Raw genomic sequence first — 11,098 nt, 5'->3', positions numbered from 1 at the left:
GCAGGAGAATTGCCTGAACCCGGGAGGCGGAGGTTGCAGTGAGCCGAGATCGCGCCATTGCACTCCAGCCTGGGTAACAAGAGCGAAACTCCGTCTCAAAAAAATAAATGAATTAAATAAATAAATAAATAAATAAATAAAATGGACTAAGGATCTGAATAGACATTTCTTCAGCAAAAGTACATAAATGACCAAGAAGTACATGAAAAGATACTCAACATCATTAGTCATTAGAGAAATGCAAATCAATGGCCGGGCACAGTGGCTCACGTCTGTAATCCCAGCACTTTGGGAGGCCAAGGTGGGCAAATCACGAGGTCAGGAGTTCGAGACCAGCCTGACCAACATGGTAAAACCCCATCTCTACTAAAAATACAAAAATTAGCCAGGCATGGTGGCAGGCGCCTGTAATCCCAGCTCCTCGGGAGACTAAGGCAGGAGAATCGCTTGAAGCTGGGAGGCAGAGGTTGCGGTTAGCTAAGAGTGTGCCATTGCACTCCAGCCTGTGTGACAGAGCGAGACTCAGTGTCAAAAAAAGAGAGACATGCAAATTAAAACCACAGTGAGATATCACTTCACACCCACTAGGAAGGTTATAATAAAGAAGACTGACAACAGGGTGAGGGTATAGAAAAATTAGTATTCTCAAACATTCCTGGTAAGAATGTAAAATGGTATAATGGCTTTGGAAAACAATTCCTACGTATATAATAAAGAAAACTGAAAATATATATACATTCTTATAAAAAGTTGTATGCAAATATACATAGCTGCATTATCTGTAACAGCCAAAATGTGGGAACAACTCAAATGCCCAACTGTTGAATGGATTAATAAAAGTCTCTATCCATACAATGGAATGTTATTTGACAATAAAAAGAAATCAACACCTATGACATAGATGAACCTTGAAAACATGCTAAGGGAAAAATGCCTGATGCAAAAGACCACATAGTATATGACTCTGTTCACACAAAATGTCCAGAATAGGCAAATCTATAAAGACAGGAAGTAGACATGCAGTGTTAGCCAAGGGCTAACTTAGCCAAGGGCTGAGGTTAGGCTGAGAAAAATGAGGAGTGACGGATTATGGGTAACCAGATTTCTTTTGGGATGAAGAATATGTCCTAAAATGATTGTGGTGATAGTTGTACAACTCTGTGACTATACTAATAACTTGAATTGTACATTTTAACAGATAGATGAATTGTATGTAAGTGAACTGTATCTCAATAAAGCTGTTATAAGTCTTATAACAACTCTTTCTTGGATAAGGATACAAGTCACATTCCCACCCAATTTCCCATTACTTCATATGTAAGTTTTGAAGATGGTAAGTAACTGATCCCAGTGACTGGTTCAGACACATGACTACAGAGGTGGAAGGTTATCTTTTTTTTTAGAAACATGGTCTTGCTGTATCACTTAGGATGGAGTGCAATGGCACCATGGGAGCTTACTGCAGCCTCAAACTCCTAAGCTCAAGCAATCTCCTAAGGACCTAGGACTACAATCATGTGCCATCACACCCACCTGATTTTTTTTTTTTTTTTTAATTTTCTGAAGAGACAGGATCTCACCACATTGCCCAAGCTGGTCTCAAACTCCTGGCCTCAAGTGATCCTCCCACCTCAGCCTCCCAAAGTGCTGGGGTTACAGGTATGAGCCACTATGCCCAGCCATGGTTATCCTGGGGTAAACCTATTCATTCATTTTACAGAAGAAAAAATAAGGATAACTTACCATAGGCCATATAACTCAGTAGATGCAAAGCCAAGACCAGAAACCAGGTCTGACAGGCAAGCTCAAACTCTACGTGAGCATCAACACCTCCACCTCTCTGTCAGGATCACAGGAGCCACGAAGCAGCTTAAACACTACAGCTGCTCCGCTCTTGTCATATCCTGGTTTCTGTAGAGTCCAAGGTCTATCCACCCTTCACTTATTTGTAAGGACAGATACAATTCTTAAATTCTCTGTCAAAGCACAATTATCATTAAATGTTAGAGCTAGAAGAATATACCTCAGGGACTACCCAACTCAATTCCCTCCTCTAGACCAGGAAACCTAGAAACAAAGATCAAATGACTAGCTGAAGGCCTCACAACTAGCTGCTGACAGAGCTGGAACCACAGTTCAGGCCTCCCAACTTCCAGATCAGTACTCCTACCCTTTCCAGGACTTCTTCAATCTACACCTTCTCAACTTCATGGTGAGCCACCAGATGGGTAAGGGGCAATAAGATGGTTATGGCAGCACTAGAAAAGGCCTTCTCCCTCTCTTTTTCAAAGAAATCCTGGCAGTGTTCTGAATACCTCACCACCCCCACCCCTCCTCCCCCCAATCCCCACAACCCCCAGTCCATGGGAATCACACATGTGTAGTGTTCGGCATGGGGCAAAATACAGAATGGGATGCTCAATCACACCTAGTGGGATGAGACAAGAGTAAACTGCAACAAGCCCTAAGGTTGGGAAGTAAGCAACCCAGATTCTTTGGATTCTTTGGCTACCCAGAATCCATCCCTCTATTTGATGAGAACGTTGGTTTTCCTTTTGAAACTGTGCCCTCTCCATTTCAGCCCAAGGGGTTCAAAGGAGTCTTATCCACACACCCATCAGGATCTGGAACCCAGGGTTGGTCAATCCCTCCCTCTGGCCATAATGACTGGTTCACAGATGAAAAGGAGAATTAAGTCAGCCCAGTGAGAATCAGATCAGGGACTTCTGCTCCATTAGGACGGAGGACTCAACTTCTCTGCTGGGGCTGTCATACCTGCCATAAGGAGACAGTCAGCCTGAGAACAAAGCTGATACTGAATAAATCAGAGTCAACTGATGCAAAAGAGAAGCCAAGTCTGAAGACAATGTTGGTGGTGCTCCTGGATTCAGACACTAGAAGCCAGCTCAACCCCATTTTACCTAAGCCAATTTGAGTTTTTCCATTACCTAAACTGAAAGAAATGCTCACTTTTACAATGGATGGCACTCAAATTCTACCAGTAAGGGAGGTACCTGTGGAAAGTGGCCTCCCCTCTCTCAGCCTTCCACTGGACTTTCCTTTGAGGTAAAAAGACTCTACCAGCTGGGATGGAAAAGACTCTTCTGCTCCTAAAAGGCTGTGATTCTGTAAATCTAGCACAGATCACCCTGACCCGCGAAGGCCACCCAGGGCCTACAGCCTAACTCATCATTACCTACTTGCCTGATCCATTTCCAGCACTTCACTTACAGGAAGCTCTTTCCAGATGGAAGTTCCCCACCCCTCCCCACATACTTCCACAGGGTGGGTCTGCTTTTCTGCTTACCCCTAACAAGCTGTGGCAAGGGCAAGTCCGGGTCAAGTTGGGTTTGGGACCCACCTACTTACAAACACAAGCATGAGCCATGGTCTGTGTTCAGCAAGAAAGCCTGGCCATGCTGCAAAGTGTGTGCATTTAAGTCTCAAGTGGATAGCTGGTGGGTGACCCTTCGGGGATGGCCAGGGAGTCTGGTCTGTGGCCTCTATGAACTCTGAACACCTCTCTCCATCTCCCACTTTGTCAGAGGCTCTAATAAGTATACCCTGGTTGTGAAAGAAGAATAAACTAAAACATGTTTAACTTGAGGCCAGGAAATTATCCTTCTCACCTTCTGGTGCCGAAGAAGGGCCCAGGGCACGCTACTGGGGGGATTTTCCTGGAGGTTATACCAAAATATTCCCTGACACAGGCTCTGAAACCGTTTGGGTGGGGAGAGGCCCGCAACCGTCTTTGTGGAAGTGACAGATCAGTAGAGAGAATTTCAGGTGTCGGTATTGTGGAGATTGTAACTTGAGGTTTAGATTTCTGAGAAACAGAGGTGAGGACAGGGGCTCGCCCACCTCCCCGGGCAAGAGGAGGGGCCAGCTTCCTCCAACAGCCGGGCCTTCCCGCGGGCCAGTGGCGGTGACGGCCACCGCCCCCTCGGGCCGAGCGGAGCAGTTCCACGGCACACGCGTCCAGGGACCGGGCTCGGGCCGCCCCTGTGCCCACCGACCCGCCAGAAACGAACCGGATCTCGCTCGGCTTCATGGCCCCCTCCCCCTGCTCCCGCTCTGGGGCTCCGGCGAGCGGGGCCCTTGCCAGACTGCCTGGCCCGGCTCCTCACCCGCGGGTCCCTGCCCGCCGGGGTGCCACAAGCGCGGCCGCGCAGTAGGAGCCGCACGCTGCCCGGACGCCGGCTCCCGGCGGAGCGCCCTCACCTTACTCGCGGTGGCTTTCTGGAGGCTGCCATTCGGCGGTGACGTGCCCCAGCCCACGTCAGGGCAGCGCAGACCAGCTGATCACCCGCTGAAGGGCCGGCGCGAAGGAAGCGCGAGAGCGGGCGGGCGCGCGCTGGTAGGCCACGCCCCCTCCGGTGGCGTACGCTGGCGCCGCGGCCCCGCCCACCCCGGGCCCCGCCCACCTGCCTGGGGCTGGAGTTCGCGGACCCGGCGCTTGCCGCCCAGAGCAGGGCCTGCTCTTTAATGCCGGTCCGCTTCGCCTCTCCCTGCAGCAAGCAGGGAAGAGGCACAGTGCTGCCGAGCGTCTTCACTTTTGTTCATTTTTCTCGCCATTTCCCCAAGAGGAAAAAGAGCTTTGCCGAATAAAGGGGCTACTGTCCCAGGAATTTTCCAGCCTAGTTTAGGAGGGCTGAGACGAGAGGGACGTGGCCGGGCTCTGGAAGAATCACGATAGGGTCTTCAAGGCTTTGGAACAGGGTCTCAAGCTTTAGAAATGTTCCCAAAAGTATGTCCCCAGACAGCTTCAAAATCCAGCTACCTGCTCCACTTGGATAGTAAATAGGCCCTTCAAACGTAATGTCCAAACGGAACTCCTGGAACTCCCAATGCACCGAAGCAAAACAAAAACGTTCTCCACCAGTCTTCTTTGCCATCTCAATCAATGGCTACTCCTTCTTAAGGGGCAAAAGTTTAGGAACCCTCCCTGCCCCTTCTCTTTCACAACCGACATCTAATCAGCCAGAAAATCTTGTTGGCCCTGCCTCCAAAATAGATCCCTAATCTGACAGTGTCACACTCCCCCACCTGCCACCCTCTGGGGTGCATCACTAGCACCCCACCCGTGTGGTTACAGCGGCCCCCAGCTCTCCCGCAACACCTCGCCCCTGCACAGTGGAGCCTGAACACAGCCGCCAGACCAGTCCTTTGAAGCCTGAGACCGGGTCACTTCTCTACTCAGCACTTTCCACTGATTCCTGGTTTCACTCAGGATGAAAGCTCTGTTTGATCTGCCCCCAACCACAGTTCCTCCTGTTCTCGCCTTGCTCACTCTTCTCTAGCTAAACTGGCTTCCTGACTATCCTTGAAAAATCGAGGCACACTCATGCCCTCCGGGACTTTTGACTTGCTCGTTCCCCGAATATTGAGGCTCCCTTCCTCATTTTCCTTCAACTCTTTGTTCAAGTATCACCTACCTGATCGTCCTATTTAAACTTGTAAATCCTTCCAATATTCCTAATCCTCCTTACCCTACTTAATTTCTTCCATAGCACTTAACACCTTTTACCAGGATTTTTTTTTTTTTTTTTGGAGACGGAGTTTCGCTCTTGTTACCCAGGCTGGAGTGCAATGGCACGATCTCGGCTCACCGCAACCTCCGCCTCCTGGGTTCAAGCAATTCTCCTGCCTCAGCCTCCTGAGTAGCTGGGATTACAGGCACGTGCCACCATGCCCAGCTAATTTTTTGTAGTTTTAGTAGAGACGGGGTTTCACCATGTTGACCAGGATGGTCTCGATCTCTTGACCTGGTGATCCACCCGCCTCGGCCTCCCAAAGTGCTGGGATTACAGGCTTGAGCCACCGCGCCCGGCTACCAGGATTTTTTAAATGTACTTATGTGTACTGTACTCTTACCCCTCTCCTGCCACCACCCCGACACACACGACATAACCATCAGTGCAGAGATTGTTTCTGTTTTGTTTAATGATGAACAATAGCTAACAGGTAGTATGTTCTCATTACATATTTTCTGCAGGAATGAATGTTCCAGAATGTGCACTCCTCAAACTCAGGGACAGTGGCTCTCCTGTTCATTGTTATATTCCTGGTGCTTAGAACACCACCTGGCACTAAATGAAAGTGACCACATTTTTTAAAGGTGATTGGCAAGTCCTCCTCCTTTGACCTTGCTGAAGGCCTAATACACCTGTATCATAGGTTCTGCTACCTGCAAGAACTCAAAGTTATTATTGAATAAACATTTAGGCAAGCCAAATTAGACTCTGCAGTTAAAGCATAAAAGAACTAAAGATGCACTTCCTGGGAAAGCAGCACACGTCTGTTCCATTTCCCAGTATTTATGGAGCCAAAAAGAGAGAGATTGTAAATAAAATACTGGTTTCAGCTCACATCTGAAAGCTGGTGGGAAAAATCAAGTTATAGAAGAAAACGAGATAAGAGAGAAAGAGATAAGAGAAACCTAAGGAGGACAGGTATTTAATAATCATCACATTGCCTAAAAGAAAAGGAGTTGGCTCAGAATTTACGGCATCTAGCTTTAGGGGAGAGAGAAATACTTTGCGTTCCCTAAGCTGGATTTGAGTTCTGGTTTGCAAGATGAGAAAGGAACTCTTTTCCCGCTTGAAGTTCTTTTTTTTTTTCCTATTTTTTTTTTCTTTAAGACTGAGTTTCACTCTTGTTGCCCAGGCTGGAGTACAATGGCACGATCTGAATTCCCTGCAACCTCTGGCCTCCTGGGTTCAAGTGATTCTCCTGCCTCCCAAGTAGCTGGGATTACAGACATGAGCCACCACGCCCGACAAAAAAATAATTTTTTGTATTTAGTAGAGACCATATTGTATTTAATAGAGACCACTTGGTTTCACCATGTCGGTCAGGCTGGTCTTTAACTCCTCACCTCAGGTAATCTACCCACCTCGGCCTCCCAAAGTGCTGGGATTACAGGCGTGAGCCACTGTGCCCGGCCTCCCTCTTGAAGTTCTAACAAGAGAACCTCCAAAGAAATTATAGTGCTGAATTATCATGAGAGGATGAGAACACTAGGAGTTACATAGGTTCTTCTCCTGGCTCTGCAGTCCTTACATCCTCAATGAGGTGGAACAGTCACACTGCCTGACATTTATTGAAGGCTACGTGTCTAACCTACAAGAAACCAATGGGTGAGGACTCTTTTCGTTTTACTGGCTGAGGAGACTGAAGTTTGCAGAGGTTAAGCTCCTTGCCCAAAGTCCCTCAGCTAGTAAGCAGTGGGACTGTTATGTGCATTCAGACGGTCAGACGGCAGGATGGATTCCTAGCCCTGACACTTAATCGTGAAGTTAAATGGAAAGGATTCTAGAGGTGGCCTCATCCAATCTCCTAACCCATGCAGCAGAAAGAGGGAGGTAGCTAGTTTTGGCATTCACACCCAGACTGAATGGGTCTTAGAAGTAGCCAGAAATATAAAAATGGTGGAAATGTGTTGGGTTGAATCGTGACCCCCAAAATTCATATGTTGAAGCCCTAACCCCTAGTACTTTAGAATGCAATCTTATTTGGCAACAGGATTAGTGCAGATGTAATTAATTAAAATGCAGTCATATTAGAGTAGGAAGGATCCCTAATCCAATATGACGTGTCTTTATTTAAAAAAAATAAAGAAATGTGAACACACTGTGCACACAGGAAGAATACCATGTGAACGTGAAAGCAGAGATCAGTATGATGCATCTACAAGCCAACAACCACCAAAGACTGCCAACAAACTGCCAAAAGCTAGGAGAGAGCCATGGAACAGATTCTCCCTTACAGCCCTCAGAATGAGCTAACCCTGTGGACATGTTGATCTTGGACTTCCAACCTCCAGAACCGTGAGACAACAGGTCTGTTTGCAAATCACCCAGTTTGGGCATGGCGCAGTGGCTCACCTGTAATCCCAGCACTTTGGGAGGCTGAGGCAGACAGAGCACGAGGTCAAGAGATTGAGACCATCCTGGCTAACATGGTGAAACCCCGTCTCTACTAAAAATACGAAAAAAATTAGCTGGACATGATGGCACACACTTGTAGTCCCAGCTACTTGGGAGGCTGAGACAGGAGAATCACTTGAACCCAGGAAGTGGAGGTTGCAGTGAGCCAAGATAGTGCCACTGTACTCCAGCCTGGTGACTGAGCAAGACTCCGTCTCAAACAAACAAACAAAAAAAACTCACCCAGTTTGTGGTACATTGTCATGAAAGCCCTAGGAAACCAATACAAAACAAGTTCCAAATGTCCAAGTGTATGAATTGTCGGCCTGTGATTTGGGCCACCCCGCATGCATTCACTCTCCTTCTGATAACCATCCTTCCATTTCCCTCTGGAGCCCACCTCTCCCTACTTCCCTCCCTTCCCCATACTCAGTCTATGTTATCCTAGTGCAACACTTGGATTCCAAGAGTGTATCATGTAACTCAGGAATAAGCTACAATGATATAATCAGATATCGCTGTGGGACCAACACAACACAATGAGGTTTTCATGGTTAGCGCTGGAACAGTCTTGCTCTCCTCTGCCCCCCAAGATCCTGGATGCATATACTTGAACTGCTGTCTCTATGTGCAACAGGTGAATGGCACCAAGGCAGCAGAAGGGGACGCAAATAGAAGGGAGAGAAGCAGACCTCAGAACATTGTTTGAGCACAATCCTGCCACACCTTAAACCAGATTTCCTACTGGACTTTACTTAAGTAACCGTCTGTACAATTGAATTTTATGCCTGAGTAGATACAGTTTTATTAATATAGAAAATCACAAACTAACAAATGGAAAAAGATTGTAAAACAGTATAATATCCCACTTTAAAATAACATATCCATTACTATGTATACTGATATAGATATACAGAAAATAGAGGTTTTTTGCTGGGGAAGAAACAGGGTCTTGCGCTGTCACCCAGGCTGGAGTACAGTGGTGTGATCACAGCTCACTGCAGCCTCGACCTCCCAGGCTCAAGCAATCCTCCCACCTTAACCTTCTGAATAGCTGGGTTCATAGGCACTCTCTACCACACTCAGCTAATTTTTTTTCCTTTGGTAGAAATAGGGTCTCCCTAGGTTGCTCAGCCTTGGTCTCAAATTCCTGGGCTCCAGCAATCCTCCTGCCTCAACCTCCCAAAGTGTTGGGATTACAGGCACAAGCCATGCCACCCAGCCTAAATACATTTTTAGAATAAAAGGAAAGTGATAACAAAATCTTAACAGTGCATATCTTGAGGTGGCAGAACTTGAGCTGATTTTAATTTTGCCATTTTTTTAGATTGTTTTTTGTTAAAAAGAAACTCAAAGTACTAATAATTTCTCTGACCCTTACTCCTGAAGGCAGAGCAAAGGAACTTGTTTTGTACTCCAAATCTGAGCACTACAAGTAATAGCAGCCCTCTAGTACTCAATTTGATAATTGGTTGATGACCTGACCACTTACTGAAAGAGGAGCAACATCTCTTTTGATAAACTCCCAGATGAGAGGAGTAAAAAAAAATAATAGAAAGCCCTGTAGGAGATCAAACAAAATTATAGCTTTAGAGAAGAGTTTTAACCTTTTCAAACATTTCAATTTGTTCTAATAAAATCGATAGTTATAGGAACAGTGATGAGTGAGGCTCTCATAAATCGTTAAAACATGGCCATATTTTTTGTAGAGTTAACGAAAAGATAGGCTTGAGGTTGCACCCTAGAAAGGAATGGGAGAAGACAAGCCAACTTTCAAGACTGTAGAGTCTGCCAAAACAATGTACTGTAAATTAAGGGTGGGAGAATGCATTTGGCTCGGTTCAGCATCTACTCACCCTTTGTATTCAATGAAAACTGAACTCAGACCTTTTGATATCTGAGTTCCATTTACTCTTGGCAAAGTTCAATTCTCTGGCTCAAATTTTTAAAAAGCCCTTTAAGAGGCCCAGAGGGTTTCTTGAACATCAAATGGTTCTTGCACAAACAACATATTGATGAGCTAAGTGCAAATGAATCAGAAACATACAGAGTAAGTGTTCTTTGAAACACACAGACCCTCCCATGCTACGAGGGAAAGACTCAGGGAAGCTCTGTGGCAGTCTCTTCCTTTAAGGAGTATTCCTTTTTACTATAATTTATCCCCTCCTCAAGAAGCCTTTGGGGAACCTTTGCAAAATGTGGGAAAGGGAAGAGAGTATATCCAGCTGTTCATGACACTGACTTTTCACAATCCCTTCCAGACTATGCCTTCAAAACTGGGCTTTGGAGAGAGGCAGCATGGCCTAGAGGTCAAGGTCAAGAGACAAGTTCTGACTCTGTTTCTGCCACTAAATAAGTGTGTGACCTCAGAACCGGCAAAACACCCTTTTCTCTGGTTTCTTAAGGTGTTGGGGTTGACAAATGCCTTCCAGTCTGACTATGCAGTAATCAAATCCAATATGTTTTATTTGGCCCTGAGAAATATTTTTTTTTCTTTTCTTTTCTTTTCTTTTCTTTTTTTTTTTTCTTTTGAGACAGTATCCCACTCTGTCGTCCAGGCTAGCTTGCAGTGGCGAGATCTCGGCTCACCACAACTTCCACCTCCCAGGTTCAAGCCATCCTCCTGCCTCAGCCTCCGGAGTAGCTGGGACTACAGGTGTGTGCCATCGCGCCAGGCTAATTTTTGCATTTTTTAATAGAGACTGGGTTGCAGGTCAGGCTGGTTTCCAACTCCCAGCTTCAGGTGATCCACTCGCCCCAGCCTGCCAGAGTGCTGGGATTACACTGTGCTCAGCACTATATTATTTTTTTAATAAGAGCTTTATTGGAATATAATTCACATGCCATACATTGAGCCAATTTCAAGTGTGCAATTCAATGGCTTTTAGTATATTCATAGAATTGTGCAAGCATTACCACAATTTTAGAACATTCCATCACCCCAAAAAGAAACTCATACTCTGTAGCTGTCACTCCCCATTTCCCCCCATCCTCTCCACCCTAAGCAACTACTAATGTACTTTCTGTCTCTATAGATTTGCCTCTTCTGGACATTTCATAAAAATGGTATCATTTGCCGGGCGCGGTGGCTCATGCCTGTAATCCCAGCACTTTGGGAGGCCGAGGCGGGTGGATCATGAGGTCAAGAGATCGAGACCATCCTGGTCAAC

General features: G+C 46.2%; 1 protein-coding gene across 2 annotated transcripts in view; it reads right to left on the bottom strand.

Annotated features, from left to right (window-relative positions):
- XPNPEP1 (X-prolyl aminopeptidase 1) overlaps window positions 1–4,361 on the bottom strand; it is a 58,408-nt gene extending 54,047 nt beyond the window's left edge. Inside the window, exon 1 of one of the 2 annotated variants that reach the window (XM_017499709.2) lies at window positions 4,222–4,361. In XM_017499709.2, coding sequence (XP_017355198.1) covers window positions 4,222–4,253 — 32 coding nt within the window. In that variant the 5' untranslated portion in view covers window positions 4,254–4,361. The remainder of the gene's footprint in view (window positions 1–4,221) is intronic. The other variant, XM_017499710.2, reaches the window with a different exon arrangement.
- Between the last annotated feature and the right edge of the window lie 6,737 nt (window positions 4,362–11,098).

This window comes from Cebus imitator, unplaced genomic scaffold (assembly GCF_001604975.1).
Source record: "Cebus imitator isolate Cc_AM_T3 unplaced genomic scaffold, Cebus_imitator-1.0 Scaffold259, whole genome shotgun sequence".
Taxonomy (NCBI): domain Eukaryota; kingdom Metazoa; phylum Chordata; class Mammalia; order Primates; family Cebidae; genus Cebus; species Cebus imitator.
This window is presented reverse-complemented; position numbering and strand designations above follow the sequence as displayed.